The sequence below is a fragment of the Toxorhynchites rutilus genome, chromosome 2, assembly GCF_029784135.1.
Source record: "Toxorhynchites rutilus septentrionalis strain SRP chromosome 2, ASM2978413v1, whole genome shotgun sequence".
NCBI classification, from domain to species: domain Eukaryota; kingdom Metazoa; phylum Arthropoda; class Insecta; order Diptera; family Culicidae; genus Toxorhynchites; species Toxorhynchites rutilus.
In genome coordinates this window covers 51,220,767-51,245,691 of record NC_073745.1, presented here as the reverse complement: position 1 = coordinate 51,245,691, position 24,925 = coordinate 51,220,767, and the positions used below count along the sequence as shown (strand labels likewise).

The 24,925-nt window shown below is 38.2% G+C and overlaps 1 protein-coding gene across 3 annotated transcripts in view; it reads right to left on the bottom strand.

Moving 5' to 3' along the window:
• Positions 1-20,996, bottom strand: part of LOC129765215 (copper-transporting ATPase 1) — a 55,358-nt gene extending 34,362 nt beyond the window's left edge. Inside the window, exons 1-2 of one of the 3 annotated variants that reach the window (XM_055765269.1) lie at positions 20,651-20,996; positions 20,481-20,559 (exon numbers count right to left, since the gene is read on the bottom strand). In XM_055765269.1, the coding sequence (XP_055621244.1) occupies positions 20,481-20,559; positions 20,651-20,687 (116 nt within the window). In that variant the 5' untranslated portion in view covers positions 20,688-20,996. Of the gene's footprint in view, positions 1-6,959; positions 7,255-20,480; positions 20,560-20,650 lie in introns of those variants that run through there. The other 2 variants (XM_055765270.1, XM_055765268.1) reach the window with 2 other exon arrangements.
• Between the last annotated feature and the right edge of the window lie 3,929 nt (positions 20,997-24,925).

Sequence of the window (24,925 nt, the reverse complement as noted above, 5' to 3'; positions counted from 1 at the left end):
CGTAAAACTATAAATGGCACTAACGTTCCAGAAGAACTTTTGCTGTCTCAAAATAGTATTACTAGCGTCATTTTTATTAGTACTTAGTTGAGATTCTTTATGCCAAATAACACGTCTTGAATGTATTCTGAGTGGTAAGCTCTAGACTACGCATGACCGCAAGTCGGAAGAAACTTCTTTGTTGAAAAATCATCCGGCCAGAACGAGATTCAGACCCGAACCCGCGGCATATGTGTAACCAATAGGCAACGGGCGTAATATAGTAATGTTTTTATAAGAAATGTAGTGGGGGTGAAACAAATACATAATCACCCGCGAACGTAGTGTAAAGGGTGTGTCACATCAAATTGCATCACGGAAAAAACGCTGTAAAAATTCTCCCAGTAGACCGATCCTTTTGAAAATTTTAGACAGTAAAATAAAAACTATTAAACAACTTTTGGCATTTTCTTTTTATTCATACTTAGAGCCCAAGCCCGTATGCTCGCACCTTCCTCTTTACCCCGTCCATAAGGTTCTGTACAACGTCAGGTTGTAGTTTTTTTTGAACAGAAATCCATTTTCTCTTGAAGTCCGCTTCCGATTTGACAACTTTTGGGTTCTTCCGGAGGGCCTGCTTCATAATCGCCCAATATTTCTCTATTGGGCGAAGCTCCGGGGCGTTGGGCGGGTTCATTTCCTTTGGCACGAAGGTGACCCCGTTGGCTTCGTACCACTCCAACACGTCCTTTGAATAGTGGCACGAAGCGAGATCCGGCCAGAAGATGGTCGGGCCCTCGAACTGCTTCAATAGTGGTAGTAAGCGCTTCTGTAGGCAATCCTTAAGGTAAACCTGCCCGTTTACCGTGCCGGTCATCACGAAGGGAGCGCTCCGCTTTCCGCAAGAGCAGACCGCTTGCCACACCATGGCAAACTTGGATAGTTTCTGCTTGCGAATCTCCTCCGGAACGCTGAATTTGTCCTCTGCGGAGAAGAACCACAGGCCCGGCAGCTGACGAAAGTCCGCTTTGACGTAGGTTTCGTCGTCCATTACCAGGCAATGCGGCTTCGTCAGCATTTCGGTGTACAGCTTCCGGGCTCGCGTCTTCCCCACCATGTTTAGCCTTTCGTCGCGGTTAGGAGCCTTCTGAACCTTGTATGTACGCAGGCCCTCCCGCTGCTTGGTCCGCTGGACGAATGAACTTGACAAATTCAGCTTATTGGCGACATCCCGGACCGAACTTCTCGGATCACGTCTAAACTGCTTAACTACGCGCTTGTGATCTTTTTCACTGACGGAGCATCCATTTTTGCCGTTCTTCACCTTCCAGTCGATGGTTAGGTTCTCGAAGTATCGTTTTAGTACTCTGCTGACCGTGGATTCCCGATTCCCAGTGTAATATGATCACGCTTAAACCCAACTCATCACTTATACTATTTCGTTTACTATTTATGATTGTATAACTCGACGCGCACCAAGGGCAGCGGCGAGTTTGTCTTCCTTCCGCCCCGCTGCGAGTTTAGCTAGCAGCAGAAATTTAACCAAACATGTGGCGCGCATCCGGCACACATGTTTCAGCACTTTCTTTTCCTATTTACTTTGACCCACAAAGAAGTGCTTTCTCTCTCTCTCCGAAGAACGCGTCTGACCAAGGCCATCACAGCCCACTCTAACTGCTGGTGCGATGCTCCGCCCAGCATAATTTGTAAATATTCTGTGTAGAGTTTAAGCCTATTTTTGTAAACTAGTATTTAAGCCCCGAGAGTCTTTTCTTTGAATACAGATGTCAGTTGACAGAATACAGTAGAGAGGCGACGCTTGTACGAATAGCGTTTGTGTTTGTTAATTTACCAAATCCGAAAGTCGACGCCACTGAATGGCGTAAGTTCCTTCTTCTCGTTTACATGGCGACCGTGACAGGACCTAAACAGGACCACCTAATTTAACTTGAATGACTTCTCAATGTTACGTCATTCTCCGAAAGGGGAAAGGTGTAATATGATCACGCTTAAACCCAACTCATCACTTATACTATTTCGTTTACTATTTATGATTGTATAACTCGACGCGCACCAAGGGCAGCGGCGAGTTTGTCTTCCTTCCGCCCCGCTGCGAGTTTAGCTAGCAGCAGAAATTTAACCAAACATGTGGCGCGCATCCGGCACACATGTTTCAGCACTTTCTTTTCCTATTTACTTTGACCCACAAAGAAGTGCTTTCTCTCTCTCTCCGAAGAACGCGTCTGACCAAGGCCATCACAGCCCACTCTAACTGCTGGTGCGATGCTCCGCCCAGCATAATTTGTAAATATTCTGTGTAGAGTTTAAGCCTATTTTTGTAAACTAGTATTTAAGCCCCGAGAGTCTTTTCTTTGAATACAGATGTCAGTTGACAGAATACAGTAGAGAGGCGACGCTTGTACGAATAGCGTTTGTGTTTGTTAATTTACCAAATCCGAAAGTCGACGCCACTGAATGGCGTAAGTTCCTTCTTCTCGTTTACACCAGCATCTTACCGATGTCCCGATGTGATAACTCCGGATTCTCGAAATGAGTGCACAGGATTAATTCACGACGCTCTTTTTCGTTCGACGACATTTTTCCAAATTTACGAAAAATTGACAGTGAAGCATGGCCAACGTGATCTATACACTCTTATCTGATTATAAGCGAAAGCTGAAGATATAATTCCTAAAAATTAAATTTCTACAGCGTTTTTTCCGTGATGCAATTTGATGTGACACACCCTTTATTAGCCGCGGAAAACAACCGCTTCGATAGCTGGTCGTTTTTAAGATTGACCATTTTGATGCGATAAACTTTAAAGTTTAGAACCTCTATGAAATGAAGAAGAGAAACGTTGGCGATGCATACTCAGTGCAGTATGTTCTTTGGTGATAAGGACACTAATTTCGAAGATCTTGTTCTTGCGAGGGCAAGCATAAATTATGAATCAATCATTTTCAGATGCATCAACAAAACTACGTAAACCATCCGCCCATACTTTTTGTTATTGAAGGGTTTGTTAGCGCAAACCCTAGCACATCATTACCATCTAGTGTGTAAGGCTATATTGATCGCACTCGATCGCTCTCAAATTTCATTTTTTAACCTTCCTTATCATTAGCCTTCGGCTAATGAGAGGAGAGAATCAAATAGTGATAGCTCGTAATTCGTATCTCTTATCACTACTGAATTTGTATATATTGCTTTGCACAAACCAGAATAGTGAAGGACACGATAAACCTTCAAAACGTACACGTAAGTCTATCTTATAAGCAGTCGAGTGAATAAAGAAATTGAGTTGAAATTCAGTCGTTTTTCTCAGTGCTACTCCAATCCAAGTATTTGCCAAAGTACCTGTGCCAACAGGGTATGATGGATATCAAATGGGACTATCCGTGTACCGCTGAAATATTTCATACCATAAGGCTGAAATATTCCGTAGCAATTGACATCAATCTGCTTTCTCTGTATTGTTTGTTAAGCTTACTATAATAAATAAATTCCATACACAACGTAGAACGTAATTGAAAGGTTCAGTGTTTATCCGTTATGTTAAAAGTCCGTTTTCCCCATAATTTTGCTGGTTGCTGCTATCTTGCTTCGTTGGGAATGCTTTCTCCTGAGTGGTTGGTGTGCTGAATAAGGTCTGCTGTGGCAACTGCTGCTTCGCCACATTCATCAGTTCTTTGAACACTCCACTGCCGATGCACGTGTCGTGTCACTTTTGGACCGTCCAGAGCTAGACATCCCCGAATTGTTGCCCGTTGCCCGTCCCGTTGAACCGCCCGGTGAGCCCCCGTTACCCAACAGGGTTAATATAAAATATTCCAAAATCGATCCTTCACTTTTTTCACATTTCTCTCGGCATACAAACTAAATAATAGATAACAGGTGTGGAGTGATATTGTGCATTTCGAAATTGTGATATTCAGTGAAGACATTTCATATTGTCGTGACATACTGGACACATTTCGAAGTATGAATGTGAGTTGAATATAATATCTGCTTGTGACTGGTAAAAACCGGAAAGAGAATAAAGAGCAATAGAAGTAACCGCATAGAAAAAAGCTGAAAATATTGTGACGCGAGAAAAACATCATAAATATAAATGGTCGGGGTTCTGCCAAAACGAACCAAGCGCCAAAAACAATATTTTGAGATATTTCAATTTGAAGCTTGGGCTCCCACTAATTGACTGTGTCTGATCAAATCTAACATTTTATCGCTCACGTGCTACAAATAGGATATCAAACATAATACTGCTTTCCATGCTGTTAGTACACATTTTCGTCAATTTCTGATTCAGAACCTTTAGGAAAATGAAAAAAAAAACAAAATTATGTTGCTGCTAGACGCGCAAAACTTCGTTTTTTTTGCAGCCAGAGCGAACCAAGTACATGCTATCTTTTAACATAATATCATAACACAACACATTTATATTTTGTAACGGCTCTTGACTAATTTATATATACCATTCATAAGATTTGATTGACTCACTTTTGCTGTTTTTGACAAAATACATATCTCAATAAATGAAAATAAATTGATTTAAGAATGCATTGCACTTGGTTCGTTGTGGTTGAACACAATTTTGAAAAATACAGATCAACGCTTCTACACTTCATGGCAGCCCTTAGGCTGTCTTATTTACCAGATCTCGACGACATCTGATTCCAGGAGCTGTCCGAAACAGAAAAATTTGTTAAAGATTCGGATCTTCCTCCCTGGAGAAAACGATCACTATCATCCGATGCCATATTGTGGGTTTATGGTTCGCTTTGGTTGAATGCAATTTCGTTTTTTTACAGACCGCCGATCCGCCGTCGGAAGCGGCGATCATGCGGATGCGTATGATCATGCATTAGAGATCATTCGTTCGTCCATTTATAGTAGATTCTAGCCTTTTCTAGTACTATAATACTATACTTCTCTAGTATACTATACTTTTTTTTCTCTATTATGCTGACTTTCAACACATTTTGGCTGGTTCGTCACTTTTACTTCCACTTTTTGAAGAATGTCGGGAGTGAGAATTGAACTCGTGATCTCTGTGTGAGAGGTATGGATGTTACCACTACGCCAGATCGCCTCCGTATACTATACTTCTCTAGTAGGGGAGATGGGGGTAATACAGACATGTTAAGAAAAACTTCAATTATATCTTTTGAAACGCAAGTTTCCCAAAACTTAAATGCAGTTTCTCGCAGTTCAATATACTGTTTTTCGACTTAATCGGCCAAATGTTTTACAAAAAAAATGTTTTTGAATGTTTTCTACTGAAATTAAAACAGACCCAGAAGTACATTATTTTTTCCAAAGCGGGTAATATGGGCATATGGTGGGGGGAATATGGACAGGTTTGTAATAAACGAAGCGTAGAGATGCATCGCTCCCTGAGAATATTTTTATAACTCATCCCGAATGTCTGTTAAATGATGAAAAAATCGACTTAATCCAGCTAGAAGTGATATTGTGCTTTTCTGCAGTATAAACGGACAGACCCTCATCTATTTTGCTCTTGGTTCCAGTCTGATTTGAAACAGTCCACTTTTGGCGATTTGATTTCCGTTTATAGTCGCAGCGCATTTCTTAGGAATAGATTAAACAGACTTCTCAGAGTAAATCTCATTCCCACTGGGAACTGTCCGTTTCACCCCACCAGTACAATTATTTCAATAATGTCAATTTTTCACTCACAAATGAATTTACTTTTCCGTACATACGTAATATCGCATTTCTGTAAACTCACAAACCGATATATAACCACCAGCGGATTGAATGTTAATATTGAATCATTCATAATGCTTGATATCGAAGCCGCTAAAATTGCTTTTGTTTCCTTTTTTCCATTTTTGATCAGTATCCATGGTGTGGTTTAAATATTATAAAATAACATGTAGAAGGGGTTCTCATTGGCAAAAATCTGAAATTCAAAATGTAACTATACAAACCAACCACTGTCCGTATTACCCGCACTTCCCCTACATGAAAACAGAAAACAAAATAATTAAAATAATAATTAAACAACAAAAGCTGAAAAATTTACGATGTTTGTTTTTTATTTGGTAACGCAAACGTTTTGTCAATCGCTTTTTTGCAATAATTATGACTGTATCGATACCTATAAATGATGTTAAAATGGAGCCCATATCACAAAGAATGTTAGGGTTTGCTTTATTCAGCAATTTATAACATTAAAGTTTAATAAATTCAAATTTAAAAATGAAGTGTTCTGAATTTGAGACAAAACGGTACTCGGTTGCAGGAATGGCTCCTGGATTTCACATAGTTTTTTTTGCTTCTCATTTCAGTTGTTCATTCCGATATTATGATTTTTCAATGATGTCATTGATATACGATCAATGTCGTCGCTAACTCAGAAGCCACGGGAGTGACAATATGTGTTACTAATGTCGTCAATTCTGCCATAAGCCATGTAGAAAAAATAGAAAAAAAAACGACAACAACAACGTAAGGCGCACATTGATAAGGAAGTTTCCCGTGTTTTATCCAGCGATAACGTTTCCATGCAGCAAAAATGCGAACGATTTATCTTTGCAAAAACATGACGACATTCGAATCCTGTGAATATTTCTTCTGACCGCTCTTATCGAATGACATTGGAAAACGTAGAAATTGATATCCAAAATTCAATCTCTAGTCGTGATCACGTTTTCAGCACAATATTTGATGTTGAATTAGCACTTCACTGCGCCCCAAGAGAATGCAAAGATCACCTGGAATCTGCCGTTCCCCAGAAGTTTGCTATCTTGTCAAATCAGATAAAGTCATCGACGGAAGGTGTAGCCGTAAAACCGTAAAAAAATCGTATCTACGCGACGCAGCCTATTGGCGGCAGCGACACGATATTCAACATTAGAAAGGCAAACTTCGCCCAAAAATTTACCTTGAAGGTTCAAGGTTTCTTCTGCATTCCACACATAGAAACATTTCAGAATTGCAGAAATCTTTACCTATTCTCGCTGTCAGCCAGAAGTGCATACTGATAGCCATCGTTGTGATTATTACGGTTGCCAATAGTGGCCACTATCCGGTTACCGGCTTTACTTCGCAGAAATTTCATCCTGTCCCAAACAAGTTTGGAACTATGCACACGCGTGTTAGCAGCTGAACTTATCACACTTTCATTTTCCGCAACATTCATAACACTCGTTTAGGACAAGAATAGGTAGTTTCGGCAGTTACGTTATACAATCACTTTATTAAACTATATAGATATTAACAATTTAAACTCGAGCGAGGCACTAAATCAGTCCCGAAACACTTTGTCACGCTGGACACAACAATAAACACCTGCCGCGGTTGACTGAAGACTTAACAGTGAGCTTTTTAATTTTGCGCGCTTATGTGCGGACCCGTTCTCTCGTGCTTCGATTGTGGGAGTTATTGGGGCAGTTTTTAGCTCACTCTCCTTCACATCAGCTACAGTGCTGTTTGGCTTTGGTTGGAAATAGATAGTGCCACGTGCAGATGTAATCAAAACAAATGCACCGGCGACAGTAATTTGTTGGAAATTATTTGATCCGAAAGAAAATACTCCTCTAGGGTAAATACTACGCTCATGCCATGCTTTCGGGGAATAGAGAAAGTCAACGTCTGCTGGATATCGCGAGCTTTAACCCTTTCTCTACGGCAGTGTGCTCCGTCCGAGTGCTACCGCTGAACGGAGCACTGCGCCAAAAAGTATGCATATTGCGCTGGTGTGATCGATGTGCAGTAGCGAAAGGGTTAAAGAGTGGTAAACATGGAAGAATGAGCTCTCGGCAGTCTATCATTCTGTTAATTTTCTACGATATAGTGGTTCTCAGATTTTCGTGAAAAGTGGTAATTTTGTTCTTTAACGCAAACATTACACCCGTATTTTTATTTTTTTTTGACGTAGGACTACGTGTAACCGGAAGATATAGGGGGTGAAATGGAAATCTAGGCACTGAACAAGTAGGAAAAAATGCAAGATTTGGAACGCTTATAACTCGAGCATTTCTCAATAGATCGCAAAGGTTTTTGCATCAATTGATAGGAAATATATCTACGCATCTATCATAACGAATAACATTTCATTTTTCTTGAGATAAATAATTGAATAATTGTGAAATATCAAGCATTGTCCAAATGCACTATGTGCCCATTTTTGATTGGTCCATTTTGTGCTCCTCAAATCGTACCGACCAAAACGGGCAACCAGAGCAGCAGCGAAATACAATGAAGCACGATTGGAAAGGAAAAAGAAAAAATATGAACGAAACATTGGTCGCAGTCTCACACATGCGTAATTCTCGAGCCAGCCAGTCAGCTTAAAAATCCCCGCTCCGCTGCCGTAACGATCATTCTCATCGAAACCATACACCACATCACATCGTTTCGCATCACATCACATCAACAAACCAACACAAGCAGCCATGGTTGGATATGGCAAAGGAGGAAAAGTGAAGGGAAAGGCAAAATCCCGCTCGAACCGTGTTAGTCTGGAGTTCCCCGCAAGGGTAGCTAGGCCGAGCGCGTTAGTACCAGTGCATCAGTCCACCTAGCCGGCGTTATATAGTTTCGGCCGCCGAAGTGGAAAAGCTGCTCGCGACGATAAGAAAACCCGCATTCAGAACAGAACACATTCGGTTCGGTGGACATCAAGACAACAACAGGCAGTTGCAGCGAGTGGCAAACGCAATCGCAAAACGACAGCAGGTAGCGGAAGAAAAAAGTTTGTTCTTTATACAATCTGCTTTGGTGGCAAAACCAGAACAAGGCGACATCGAGGGCGTTCGAAATGGTTTTTTTTAAACCACGAGTACTAAGTTTTCTAAATTGGAACCATTCCATAGAACACGGCGCTTATCAGAGCCATTAAACCTTTCAAAAAAGAGTTTACGAAATACAGTTCAATGCATTCTAAAATAATATCCAAAATTATAATAAAACACAAATTGATTTTTTCATAATTTGTTTGCCAGGATCTGATGAGTATGTGAATTTGGCAGTTGTTCTGAGCTTATTGATAGTTGGGGACTTTCCTGATTATTCAATTTTCACCAATTCTCAAAATGTTTCCAGATTTAAAGTACAGTAATTTACAATTAGTTCGACATTTAGCTAATTGGACGGACATGTTATGCGAAATTTTTGTAAACATAGAGTTCGGGGTCCAAATTATGGTTAAAACACAGGTTAAAATCGCCTCCAATGCGACACTGAGTGTTTCGGCACGTCGCATAAAATGTAATTTACTGAACAACATGTCACAAGCTTGATGGGAAGAAATTTTCCAACTGTGAAAGCTGTGGCGAGTGGCAAACGCAATAGCTAAACAGGAAGGTTTAACCGAACAAGATGGGGATATCGAGTGATAACAAAAACACAACACCAAAGGTCCTTTTCAGAACCATCAACATGTTCATAAAGAGTAAACAGTAAACTAATCCATTTTTCAGGTAGATAAGTAGGTATTCACGTAGGAGAAGAAAATAAAACAATATATAAAAAGTATATATTTAACAAAAGCTGTCCCCTTTGTATAGTCCTACGTCACTCCGGTTATGTCCCCGACATTACCCACCCGTCTTTTTAATTTCCATTTTAGAGAGGTCCGAAAATTAATTTTTTTCCTATTTTTCCAAAAAATGACTTTTTTTTAAATGTCATGACTTTTGAACTACTGGATCGATTCAGATGATCGACATATAAAATCAAAGCCAATTAGCTAGCCTTCTCCCAAAAAATACTACATTTCATTAAAAAAAATGGATTTAGTTTTCGTGATTATTGATTGTACTGGTTCCTTTTATAATTTTCATGGTCTCAGCACCAAGGGCGCTATACTTTTTATATTTTTTCTTAGCTTTTTTACACAACTTAGCTTAGCGGTATATAAGCGAGCGCCGCTCGGAAATCTACTCAGTTATAATTGAACAGCGATTGGAGCGAGAAGATTCCTGAAAAATGTCATCGTTGCTGGAAAACAATCTGCCAGTTCCCCTGGGAATTGAAAAAAACAACATTCAAGCGAATGAGTTTATTTTAATGTTTTCTATCCATATAACACTGCGACTAAATACATTTGGTTTCGTGATTTTTCAATCAAGTGCAATTAACAGGTGGTTATCGAGTTAGCATTAACCAATGGTGGGCTATCGAGGAGAATCTGGAAAGATGTTATCGTTGCTGAAAAACCAAATACATTTGGTTTTGTGATTTTTCAATCAAGTGCGATCGACGTAAGACCACGTCTTTCGGCAATTTATTAGAGGTCCAATGAATCCTAAGAAGGAATTCCCGCTCTACGCGCACTGGCAAACGATGTTTATCCAACAATTTTTCAAACGAGAAATGGGTGTTGTGAGGGTACATGGGTACAAGCAATGTATTAAAGGGTGTGTCACATCAAATTGCATCACGGAAAAAACGCTCTAGAAATTTAATTTTTAGGAATTATATCTTCAGCTTTCGCTTATAATCAGATAAGAGTGTATAGATCACGTTGGCCATGCTTCACTGTCAATTTTTCGTAAATTTGGAAAAATGTCGTCGAACGAAAAAGAGCGTCGTGAATTAATCCTGTGCACTCATTTCGAGAATCCGGAGTTGTCACATCGGGACATCGGTAAGATGCTGGGAATCGTCCAATCCACGGTCAGCAGAGTACTAAAACGATACTTCGAGAACCTAACCATCGACCGGAAGGTGAAGAACGGCAAAAATGGATGCTCCGTCAGTGAAAAAGATCACAAGCGCGTAGTTAAGCAGTTTAGACGTGATCCGAGAAGTTCGGTCCGGGATGTCGCCAATATGCTGAATTTGTCAAATTCATTCGTCCAGCGGACCAAGCAGCGGGAGGGCATGCGTACATACAAGGTTCAGAAGGCTCCTAACCGCGACGAAAGGCAAAACATGGTGGGGAAGACGCGAGCCCGGAAGCTGTACATCGAAATGCTGACGAAGCCGCATTGCCTGGTAATGGACGACGAAACCTACGTCAAAGCGGACTTTCGTCAGCTGCCGGGCCTGTTGTTCTTCTCCGCAGAGGACAAATTCAGCGTTCCGGAGGAGATTCGCAAGCAGAAACTATCCAAGTTTGCCAAAAAGTACATGGTGCGGCAAACGATCTGCTCTTGCGGAAAGCGGAGCGCCCCCTTCGTGATGACCGGCACGGTAAACGGGCAGGTTTACCTTAAGGAGTGCCTACAGAAGCGCTTACTACCACTATTGAAGCAGCACGAGGGCCCGACCATCTTCTGGCCGGATCTCGCTTCGTGCCACTATTCAAAGGACGTGTTGGAGTGGTACGAAGCCAACGGGGTCACCTTCGTGCCAAAGGAAATGAACCCGCCCAACGCGCCGGAGCTTCACCCAATAGAGAAATATTGGGCGATTATGAAGCAGGCCCTCCGGAAGGACCCAAAAGTTGTCAAATCGGAGGCGGACTTCAAGAGAAAATGGATTTCTGTTCAAAAAAAAAAAAAAAAAAATACAACCTGACGTTGTACAGAACCTTATGGACGGGGTAAAGAGGAAGGTGCGAGCATACGGGCTTGGGTTCGAAGGATGAATAAAAACAAATGATCACTAAATCACCGTCCTATGTCAACCTTGCGGTCATACCACAGATATAACCCACTTCCTGTTTTTTTTTAATTCATAACGTTTCAACTATTGTTCAGTTCATCAGTTCATCAGTTCATCGATATACACTGGAGTCGCTTATTACGCGGGGGATACGTGCCGCGTAAAAGAAAACCGCGTAAATTCCAAAATCCGCGTAAAAAAACCACGTAAATTCCGAAATCCGCGTAAACAAAAACCGCGTAAATTCCAAAATCCGCGTAAAAATAAACCGGGTAAATTTCAAAATCAGAATAAAAATCTAACAAACAGTGAATTATTAATTAAAAATGCAACCCATGTTCTAACAATTGATTAACTTTTTTTTTGTATGCTGTTGTCATGATATGTCTTCTTTTGTGTCTTCTTTTATTTCTCAGCTACTAATCAGTGATACAATACCAAGTTATTTCGTGAAAAGTCGCACCAATAAGCACATTGAATTTGTTGGCGGTTGATACGTGCTGCGTAAAAAAAAGCGTAAATTTCGAAATCCGCGTAAAAAAACCGCGTAAATTCCGAAATCCGCGTAAATTCCAAAAACCGCGTAAGCCGCGTAATACACCGCGTAAGCGGTGTATTACACTTGCACATAATGGATTCTAGTCGTATATATCTAGTTTAGTCGCATAGGAATATTGAACGAAGATTGAAAAGAAATTAATTTCGAAATATCGTAACTTGAAAACGAAATAAACGCCTCCCTATTTTTTGGAAACTTGTATTAAAAAAAATCTCAGCTTTCAAGAAAAAATATTCTTTATTCTTTATTATTATTTGATTCATCTGACAGAAATAGTCTTAATGAATAATCTATCACGTTTTAAAACACATGCAGCCTTCTTATACTTTTAACAAATTGTGACGTGAACATTACAAATTCAAACACTGATTCAACAGACGAAAACATGCGGATCATTGCACAAACAGGTTGATTGTATCCATACAAAGTACGGTGAAATCCTGGCTGCTTTATGGATCGGTATCTCAGCATCCTACCCGAGGCTCGAAAGTCCAAAAGCGATAGGAGATAAGAGCAGTCGACATCGCCATTGAGTAGTTTAACTACAAACGTCGCTTGTTGAATCTAAAAATAACACTCGACAAAAAAATTAAAGGAGCAGAGTACAAAGTCGGAAATTTTAAGCGATTTTTGACATGCAATAACATCGTGAAAAATTGACGCATATCGATGGGATATACATTATTTTAAAGCTATAGCTTTCAGTTATTAGAATTTTACGTACACATTTTTATCTTGGTGTGTGTAGGTGTACTTTTTTTTTTCTGTATTATAGTGACTTTCAACTCATTTGGCTGGTTCGTCACTTTAACTTCCATTTTTGGATGAATGTCGGGAGTGAGAATTGAATTCGTGACCTTTAGCGTGAGAGGCATGGATGTTACCACTACGCCAGATCGGCTCCTGTAGGTGTACTGGACAACAATACAAAAAATATTAAACCGTTTTTTTAATGTTTTTTCAAAGATTTTGTGAATTAACACAATTTTTTCCAACCTACTTAACAAAAAATTCAATTAACCTTATCAACTAGCTTTCAAATGGTGCCTAGAACGTTCTTAATTCAACAAATAATCATTGCACCGTAAATCGAAAGACAGTTTTGAAAAATAAAATAAATTCTGCACAAGGATAATTTGTTACTTTGACGAAAAAAAATATATTTAAATTTTTCACATCGTGTTTAACACTAAATCTACCACGAGGGGTCAAATGACCCTTTTTCAACTTTTAGTCTAAATTTTCTTGCAAATTACATTGTCACAACATCATTTGCCTACATTACTTTTCCTAAAACTTACATCGAATGTACTTTTCAGTGTTTACTCCTCTCTGGTTATTTTTTTTACTAATAATTATATGTAATCTGCCCTAACTACCGCAACGGGTCATTTAACCCTTGCAAACATTTATATGATATCAGAAAGATTTGTATGTGTGGTTGTGATACAGAACCATTGCATTACACATTTTTTGCTGTTGCTCTATATATTTTGTTGTATTTGTGAATGAATAGCGAATGATTAGAATTATTTGTGTTGCTGACTATCCAAGCGAGCTAACAGTAACAATTCAAAGCTACAGTGCTATTTTGCGTGTCAAAAATTGTAATTTGCTAATAATTGTTATCCCAAAATGTCGAAATATATAGGAGAAATATGCTATGCCACGTTTCTCAACAAAACTTAATAAATCGAGTCATTGTTCACTAAATATTTATAAACGGTCACTTGACCCGCTGTGGTAGGAATAGATATACATGAAACATCGGTAGATTTAGTGTTAAAAAAGTACCAAAAACAGGATTTTTATAGTGCTTTACAAAATCCACTGTAACTGTAATTAGAGGAGCACTTCATCGCAAATTGTATCAGAAATACAAAAAGTTCTGTTTACTCTCTGAATGAACGATTCGTACCTTCCGTCTTTCAGGATGTCGGCTCAAAATTCGAAAAAAATCCCTGATAATCCCTGAATTTTTCAGAAAAATTCCAGATGTAACAGTTCGGCTGAAAAGTTCATATGGTTGACGTCTAGATGGCGCCTATTGCAAAAATCTACTTGACTATCACAAAACACCATCTTTCAATGGATACGTGTCAAAATTTGACAGCAATCGGTCGATTGGTTCGTGAGTTACAGCATTGAGAGTAAAGCAACTTTTGTTATTGTGAAAAAAATGAAAAAATTGCAAATCAATGGAAACGATGGCAAAATTGCATGAATTGGGCTTCGAATTACTTCCGCATCCACCGTATTCTCCAGATCTGGCCCCCAGCGACTATTTTCTGTTCGCAGACCTGAAGAGAATGCTCGCTGGCAATAAATTTAAGACCGATGATGAAGTGATTACCGAAACCGAGACCTATTTTAGAAAAACCGAAAGAGTACTATAAAAATGGTATCGAAAAGTTGCAACATTGCTATAATCGCTGTATCACCCTCGAAGGCGATTATTTTGAATAATAAAATTTAATTTTGCAAAAAAAAATAGTTTTACTGTGTTACCTTATAAACTTTTCAGCCGAACTGTTAGACTAGCAGGGGAAAGTCGGAAAAGACGGACACCCCTGTATAATTGATAAATCATATTTTTATTTCATATTTTAATGATGTACAAACTTGCAATACAGTGTATCAATAACTTTGACACTTACTGTATACACCTAGCTGGCTTCCTGTTAAAATTTTACATAAAAACAAAAAGTAATTCAAAAAGAGCAGCTCGGTGTAAATTTTCGTCTGCAGAAAATAAGGTTCTCATTGTTATCGAGTAATTTATTGTGGTATTCCTCGAGATACGAATCAGCAGAGCGATTTTTAAAACGTAATCAGAATTTGTTATTCCGAATTCCGAAAGGTATATTAGACATGAAAAAATAAGAAAAATTACAAGCCCTTCAAGGTGATTTTAGTCTAGCCATTTTTGTTAGATAATTTTTAAGGCATATTTGAATACGTCCAAAGCTTATTGAGTACATAAACTTGAATTTTCAGTTATTGTCCATCTTTTCCGACTCAACACATTCATTTTTCAAAATTTCTACCTCAAAGACAAATTTTATTATAAAAAGAGATCTAGACTATCAATTTGTGGTGAAATTCGCGAAAAAAATCAACTTTCGCTAAGGGGGTCCGTCTCTACCACCCTTCCCTTAAATCATTTTATCTACTAGTACTTTAGCTGTAGTTCCTAAAACATCTAATTAACTTAATTATGATATTTAAAAATGTCTGTTGATATCTTCTAATAAATTAATTGTTTGTGATTTTAAATGGAGTCAAATGACGACTGAGAAGTGTCGTAAAATATAAAAAAAAAGATTTTTTAAAACAGTTGAAAGTTATCTTGAAGGATTCTGAAACACTAGTGCGGAATGAGTCATATTCTTTTTGATTCGGATCAATTTTATGAAACGGTTACGATTTTTACGGAATGGTTTATCTTGCAATATTTCGGTTCTCTTCTGTGCGTTTTCCAAAATTTTCATCGTTTCACCTCCAGAGATTTTGCTTTTGCTTCCCGTAGCCTTTTCATCAACGTTGATTCATATGACCCAAAAGCTTCTTTCTTCCGACTTTCCTTATCTTCTAGATAAAGAGAATAAGAATTTCGAACTAGTTGAACAAACTAGCTCAACATTTCTACTGATGCTATCCTTCCAAAGTTATGTATAGCATCATAAACTTGTCGGAAAAGCCCTCTCAACGTTGGGTTTTCCAGATGAGAGACAGAAGACCATTTTTGGTAAAAAGTTCCGTAGATCCTTTTCAAAAAAGCTCCAGTAGTTCATTTCTCGGATCATAGTAAGAAAACTTGTTGTTTTTATTGCTAGCAATATTGTTTCAGTGCTAAGTCTGCCGGAGCTCCAATAATACGTCCAAAATCCGAAAAATATCAAAAAAGTCAATAGTCAGAAGCTTCTCGAATCGTTTTTCAGCCAATTTTTTTCGGAATAAATGACGTAAAGATCAAGGATACATCAACGCTTCATAAACTTTGAAACCAGTGCTTCGCATCTCAGACGAAATTTAAAGATTTGTCTGTCGTAACGTTTTGGTGAGTTTTTTTTTAATCCATCAATCTCTTGATGAACCGTATAAAATATGCAATCAGAAGCTACCCAAATTCAGAAGTTTTTCTTCTCCATTTGGAAAGTCCAGTTGCAACTCGAATAATATGACCAATTCACGTTGATACCAATTTGCGACTAAATTCTCCTCTAATTACTCCAAACTTTCAACGACACACAAGGACAAACGACTAAACTTATCAATATGAAACGTTCAGAGATGATGATGATGGCCCACCTCATACCCCTACAAAGGTTTGAGATGGACGATTTATCTTATAGATAATATTTATTTTCAAACATATCAAGAAGCCAGTATAGGGGGTCTTCGTAGCCACTTGGTTACGCGTTCGCTTACCAAGCGATCGATCGTGAGTTCAACTCAGGGCCCTCAATTGACCATATTTGTGTTGTTATAGGATAATTACGTCCAAGCAACCATCATCAGCGATGGAGTCGATCCACGGTGGAACAAAGATCGATTCATCCATACAACTGCTCTGCTCTGCAAGAAACATCGGGCTGCTGTTCTATAAATAACCCAACAATGATCAATATCAACTGTCTCCGCTGCCCGGTCTGCTGAACAATGGAACGACAGAAAGAATACTTTTACGCCTAAATGGCTACTACTGTGTAATTCACCATAATGTAATGGAACAGAAAACTTAACGCCTAAATGGCTACTACTAACTACTGTGTAATTTACAATTTATAGAAACATAAACATATGTACATGTATACGATTAAAACCCGGCTCTGTTACAGTCAAAATGCTAATGAGCCTAATAAATAAATAAATAAATGGGATAAAAAAGAAGCCAGTATTATAAAAACAAAAACAAAGCAAACTGGCTCTGTTGCAGGCATAAATATCTATCAATAGAACATTAAAAATAGGCCTAAACTGCGAAAAAAAAACAAACAATGTTCCTATCCATATTGACATTGACATAGTCATAGTCTCAACTTCAGGCCCAATGTTTTTTCCAAGGCATTTCAAGAAAATTTCCAACCCGGGAAGATCCTTAACTGATTGGGAATTGAACCCAATATCCAAAAGTTTCAACTTAGAACATAAAAGAGATCTGCTACAATCAGAAATAATCGATATACCCATCTGATGAATGATAGTTTACGACAATCCTGATTGAGCTATCCCAATTCTAGTTTCCACTTCAGACCCTACATAAAATTTCATTGTATGTCAGTTTTCTGCCAGTGTTCATTATTAGCATTAGTCCAGGTCCACCAAACGTGCGCTAGGCTCAAACATTCATAGACAACGCTTGTTTTTCCTTTTTTTTTAAAAAAAACTACAATACAATAAAAAAAACATCATCATCATCATCAGTACGAACATGGCAGTTTGAGATACCTGTAAAATTTTTTAAATTTCAGTAATTAGTAAACATAAATTAATTTATAAAAAAATCGAAAACACGTTTGCAAAACAGATTCAACGTGGAAAATACACATTCTCTTAAACTCTGCCATTGTTGCCGCTCGTTTTATTTCCCTGGGCATCGAATTCAAAAAATGTATTCCTTTGGATAACAACGAGTTCTGCGACCTACTAAATATAAAGTTAGGTGTTCTTGCATCATCCGCGTTTCTAGTATCTATGAACATCACTTGCTCTTTCAATTTGATCACACAAATATCGAAGCAGCATACCGTTTAAAGTTATAAAGATGAACACCATTGTCAAATAATAAATTGTTTGCTTCACAGATAGCCACTGTAGCGCGTCCAACATCCAACATGTTTAGGGAATACACTAGGCTAAAAATTTGCCTGCAAACATTAGAACTTATAGCGATACTTGCAGAATTACAGCAGATTTTATAACGCACAGTTGAATGAAAATAACCAATATAATACTATCCTCCATCTGAGAAACAAAGAAACGTTTGATTGTTGAGACTGTACAATTCGTTTGTTCTCCGTGATTGACCTGAACCAACCAAATTGCACAAAGAACACACAGAATGACGCTTGGGACTAGCAAATCATTCTCCTTGTGTAATTTTCTGTGATTCGAGCTTTAAACGTCGGCCATGTCCTTACAGTCACCAGGGGAAGGGAAGAGATGTTAGTATGATATTTGCCGCCCGAACAAAGAAGCGTTTGTTTGTTATATTGAAAGTAAATAAATGTTGGACATTCGATTATCTTAGGTTTCTGAGACAATATAAAATAATAACACATTGTTCTTCCAAGTTTGGCCGTTATGGTGTATGATACCTTGTTCAAATAGTTATTTATAGGTAAATATATTTACACAAATGCGACCGAGAGGTCAGCTTCACGCAAGTTGTGATAGACGCTTCAGGCGTCACATGATATTCGGGGAAATGGTATTTGAATTGCAGAAAAAATAAGCTTACTCATTCGTAACAAGCCGGAAGAAAATGGTTTGGTGTAGAGATGTGCCATCCGCTCATGAGCTGTTCCGAAGAATCGACTCTTTGAAGTGAGTTGACGCGGAACAGCTCGCAAAAAAAATCAAACAGCTCTTCAGCTCACTTTGATGATGATGAAGGAGAGAAAAGAGCTGTAGAATTGAAGAGAGTGTGTGAGCTGTAAGATTCAAATGAACTGACCGTCTCTCGCTCTTCGTGTTAAGACATCAGTTTAGTTTCATTTGTCCCTCGTGTTTTCAACTGTTATATTCGCGTTGACGGCATTGAGCTTTGTTTACCAGTTTAGGGGGCGCCAAAAATAATAATTGGCTCTCAGGCAGAATGAACACGTTTTTAAAATTCAAATTATTAATGAAAATTAACTTCTGTGTATCAAATGAGTATTCTATTTCAATGAAAAACACTTTGTTTGCAGGCGGTGCAAAAATCTCATAAGATTTTTTTTTTGGAAGAAAACTTTCTATTGTAATGTAAAGCCTCAGTAAAAATGTCAGAAATGTTGTACTCGCTGAGTCTGTTGTAAATAATAGTCTGGAATACGTGTTTCAAGTAATTAATAATATGGTGTGAAAAATTTCATTTGAATTTTAACATTTTCAAACTGGCTTCGTGGCTATCGAGTTTGGGACCCAAATTGAAAGTCGGCACTGACAACTGAGCTGAAGAGCTGTTCATAAAGAACAGCTCATTTAGATGAGCTGATATGATCAGAGCTGTTCATCATGATGAGCTGATTTGCACACCTCTATTGGTGGGTTCATGAAGCGCCTAAAAAGTCACATTCACCTATCATTGTTACCGAACATATAGGCTATGCTACATGTTGAGTAACGCCATCTTTTTGTGCCATAAAATTCCGATGCTGAAAAAGGCATTCCCTTTTATTCCGCGCGGCGAATGAGGTGAGATGGGTCAAGTAACTGCATTCCCGTAGACGAATGGTGTGACTATAGTTTGTCACCAAGTGAGATTTGAAGTCGTGTTCTCATATGTTATAAACTCGGGTATCAAAAAGAACTTGAAAACTAAGGTTGCTTCCACAATGAAGCGAGAAACTTTGCTATCTCACGTCACTCGCGTGGAATAAGGGGAATTATTGTATGGTCTCAATGCAATTCTTCTGGTCTGGCCTCGGGCCAAGACACCTGGTATAAATCCCAGAACATTGTAACTGATTGAAATGATTATCCTTACATAAACATAAGCATGTTTATTTCGACTAAGCACACACTTGACCAAATATATTAATAGTAAAATAATAATCTCTTTCATTTCACTATATATTTGGTAGTTTGAAACTTGATATAATAATTAAACATTATTGACTGAGAGAAAACAAATACAGCTCAGTGTACAATGTAACTTTTATTTAGACTGTGTTGGTTTGGATATATTAGGCACCTTACTTAGGGGATCCGAATTTCCCCTACTTGCCCTAATTGAAAAAGCTTGCTAAATACAAAATTAAATAACCCCTCGGATAGCAAGTGTAGGCAAAACATTTCCTTTCCTCTCTGATGAAACCATAAAATGATGATTTTTAGATAAATGATACAAAGTAACATTCGGAAGATAATAATCCGTCTTGCTCATCGCTCATCGTGTAATACTGCGCGCGAAGAAGAAATGAATGAAGACGAACGCCTAACTACGCGCCCTAATCGAAGCACAATAGAGCAATAAAGTGATAGTCATCTCGTGACAACCAAATGTACATTGCCAGCTCGGCATAAGGAAATCTTTAGCGACTGATACTTCACGTAGGCGGTGCCGCCCACAATAATCGATTGCATTCATCATTTATTTCCAATTAAAAGAATAAGAGGAAACTCGAAATATGATTGTCTGCATAGAACTTACATCGATTTGTGCAGCTTGTCCAGTTCCGCAGTCTCACACACTTCGTCCTTATCATGAATACCATCCTTCACGTTGAGATCTACAAAAAGAACATCCATCTGTTGCTTTCCATTCCGAGTTGAAGAAAAAAAAACAAACAAAATCGTTCGATCGTAGCATATCGCACTTACTTTTGGAGGCCTGCAGCGACTTTACTTCTCCTTCCATTGTGGATCCTCTTTGTTTGGCCTAATTAAAACAGTCAACCCTTCGGTTCAAGTGACTAACTAAATATGTATATTACACAACGTTATCTTCTTGCCGAGTCTATGCCGCACACTTGCACATGGAAGCGAGCTTCCCTATCTTTATCCCAACGCTCGCCACATCGAAAATGCAGAACATTTTCTCCTTTTTCAGCAGGGGTTTTCTTTTGACGCCCCCACGTACACAAATCCTTCGAATATCACACCAGACACAACAGAATAATTTTGTAAACAACAGACCGTTCGCGATCGGACGTCTTTTTGCTCCGATAGCACCAAGTGAATGAATGAATTCGGCTTGACATTTGTTCCGTTCTGGAGGGATTGTTTTGGTGCGGTGAATGCTCTCTCTCAATCTCATTCGTATTGTACAGAGCTGTATTGAGGCGAGTGGTAATGATTTTTTGTTGCTGAGTCCTACTTTGTGAGAGAATTTGATTTGGACACACAGAAGTAAAACGGCGGAATGGGACTAATTTTCAGTTCACGAAAGTCGGGCGACCATGGCATCCCAGCAAACATTAAATCGCATAACAAGCGTATATATAACATACCAGCAAACATTAAATCGTATAATTTTGCACGTGCCAAGTCTTACAAGAAATCCGAATAAATCATAATCGCATATAATATCAATCAAAGTTTGTATCGTGTATATTTGAAATCGCATAAAATGTAAAAACTCGATTTTATATACCATTATCAAATTAAGTCGCATATCGGTATAATAAACATCAATTTTATGTTGTACATTGTCGTAAAATATATTTAATCCGTATCATATGCGTATATTACGCTGATGCAGTTTGTGTATCGTATAAGCGTATAATTTAAATTGATTCAGTACTGTAGTAAATTGTGTTGCATGCTGAAGAAAATCATGAAACAGTAAATCATATTAGATCCTAATAAAGGACATATTACATCATATTGAAATGTCAATGAAATGCTGATGCACTCGAAAGTTTTAACCGCTGTTGAATTAAATTTCAGATAGCCGTGCGAGATAGCTGGTGGATGATAATCCAGACGACCGGAGTTCGAACCCATATCGGAGCAGTTTTCACCAAACGTCAATCTGTGTCATTTTAAACATTCATATTCCACTCCCAACACAAGTCAATCAAACAATTATTATTTCTACAAACATAAATACTCATATATAAAAATGGTGATTCGTGAGGCTATAATAAACATTTCACGAAAATGTTTTGCGCCATTTGTTTTTTTATGTCTGTAATAAATCGTATATGAGTATGGCAAAAGTCGCTATTATAGCCGGTCAAAGTTGCATATTCATCCAAACAAATTCGGTAAGCATTTGCCATGTATGTATATGGCCTCCACTTTTGCATGCATATGCCAGTTAGGCGCATTATATGCCAACCAAATTTTAGGGCATATGATGTTATATATACGCTAGTTATGCGATTTAATGTTTGCTGGGTATGACCTAAAATTTGGTTGGCATATAATGCGCCTAACTGGCATATGCATGCAAAAGTGGAGGCCATATACATACATGGCAAATGCTTACCGAATTTATTTGGATGAATATGCAACTTTGACCGGCTATAATAGCGATTATGTTGAAATTTAATTGCGATCTAATATGAATATATTCATGAATTGTCAAAGCACCAAATACGACTTTTGCCATACTCATATACGATTTATTACAGACATAGAAAACAAAACAAGTGGCGCAAAATATTTTCGTGAAATGTTTATTATAGCCTCACGAATCGCCATTTTCAAATATGAGTATTCATGTTTGTAAAAATAATAATTGTTTGATTGACTTGTGTTGGGAGTGGAATATGAATGTTTAAAATGGCACAGATTGGTGTTTGGTGAAAACTGCTCCGATGTGGTTTCGAACTCCGGTCGTCTGGATTATCATCCACCAGCTATCTCGCGGAGCTATCTGAAATTTAATTCAACAGTGGTTAAAACTTTCGAGTGCATCACCATTTCATTGACATTTCAATATGATGTTATATGTTCTTTATTAGGATCTAATATGATTTACTGTTTCATGATTTTCTTCAGCATGCAACACGATTTACTACAGTACTGAATCGATTTAAATTATACACTTATACGACACACAAACTGCATCAGCGTAATATACGCATATGCTGCGGATTAAATATATTTTACGACAATGTACATCATAAAATTGATGTTTATTATACCGAATTGCGACTTAATTTGATAATAGTTTATAAAATCAAGTTTTTACATTTAATGCGATTTCAAATATACACGATACATACTTTGATTGATATTATATGCGATTATGATTTATTCGGATTTCTTGTAAGACTTGGCACGTGCAAAATTATACGATTTAATGTTTGCTGGGATGGTTCAAACAGGGGTTTTAAATTTCAGACTTATGGGACTTGATCGTACGAAAGGTATTTGAAGACTACAACAGTATGAAAAAATTGAAAAACCTAAATGTTCTATCTGCGTGAAACGAATTACAAATTTCAAAATGATCTAGCTTGGTTAAAAATACAATGACTGTAGTGCTATACGAATAATCAGACATTTGACCTAATTGGACATTTTTGTAAACATCCTTTGTGCAAGTTTCTACAACACGATACATTTTCAGGAGTTTTTTCAACCATTTTACTATATTGTGGTTTTTGCACACTAAGCAACTTTCAAAACTAATGTCAACCCAACATCAATGTTAATTGTTTCCCCTTCTTCCTAACATGTTACGTAATTTGTACACGAAGCCTAAGTCATGTTTTGTAAAAGAAATCAAATTGAAGAATTTGATTAGAATTTGAACTCAGAGGCGACATGGCTGAATAGAACTAATTTTCTGATATATGCACAGAGCGAAATGAAGCGAAATGATGTGTCAATGAAGAGGGGACAAAAAAGGGCTCGCTGAAACTGCTCCGAAAGCCCACCAAAACAATTTAAAAATGCTATAAGCTTCATTTAAAATTAGGAATCACAAAACCAGTTGAATCTCGGGATTGGTTAAAAGCACAAAAAATGTTCTTATGTCAAAATACAGATAATTTACTGTTCGTTTTCAGATTTTTTTTTAATATTCCGTCACAGTTTTGATGAATTTTCATTCTTTTCCTCACATACCGTCCATTTGGACTCTCTTTTGATTAACCTCAGCGACCATTTTATTCCACGATCTCTTCATGTCTGCAATAATACGAGTCACTTTGTCATCCTTCTTCAATTTCCGCTTGACAATTGTCCTATATTTTTCCATTTGGCGGAATTTGGGGCAATTGGGAGGATTGAGGTCTTTGTTAATGCCCCCTTTCAATGACCCTATTGTCATGGTACCAAGCACCCTTCGACTGTGGTGCCAACTTGTAGTGTCCAAAACTTCATCACACCTTTGTGAGTCTTAAAAAATGAAAGGAGACGTGTTTCTGCAGGCATTCTTCCCTATGCATTTTTGAGTCCATTGTCTCGTTTGTGACGATAATCTTGGTTCTCTGTACACGCCTGCAAATACCTTACCAAATCAAGAACTTCGTGGCAAATTTATCAGCGAAAACGAACTTAACTTTGCCGGGAACATCTCCTGTGGCAGTGGCTTTATAGAATTTTAGACCTGGGAGCTGTTTAAAATCCATCTTCACGTACGTTTTGTCATCCGTCAGCATGCATCCTTCGTACTTCGTCAAAACCTTGTTGTGAAACTTTCGGCTGCGTCTTTTGTTCACCAGATGTTGCTTCAGCATCCTGTATGGTTGCTTTCTGGCACGGAAAATAAGATGGCCTTCTCGCATATGGTTTCTCCGAATGGTACTTTGGTTAGAGTTGTGTTTTTGACGATTGTAACAACTTAAAATCAGGAGAATTCCAATTCACTTCAACGTCTGTTCCCTGCATGCAACACACCGTGTATATCCGTATGCCCGATCAGTATCAACTCTGGGCTTCCTCTCTCTCGATCACCTCTATTTTGTTAGCTTATGGCACACCACCTCGAACAGTGATGCCAGAGCACTAGACACTACAGCGATATCGTAGTCAGAGAGATCCGGGTTTGTCTTAATTGTTATCAACACCTTGAACCTCAATTTCCGATTGTAAATTTCACTACGACGCGTTCTTTGATCTTTCCGATCATCGTGTGCACGTTCACGGAAACATTTCAGTACATCATACACGGTCGATTTAGCGATTTCGCAATGTATG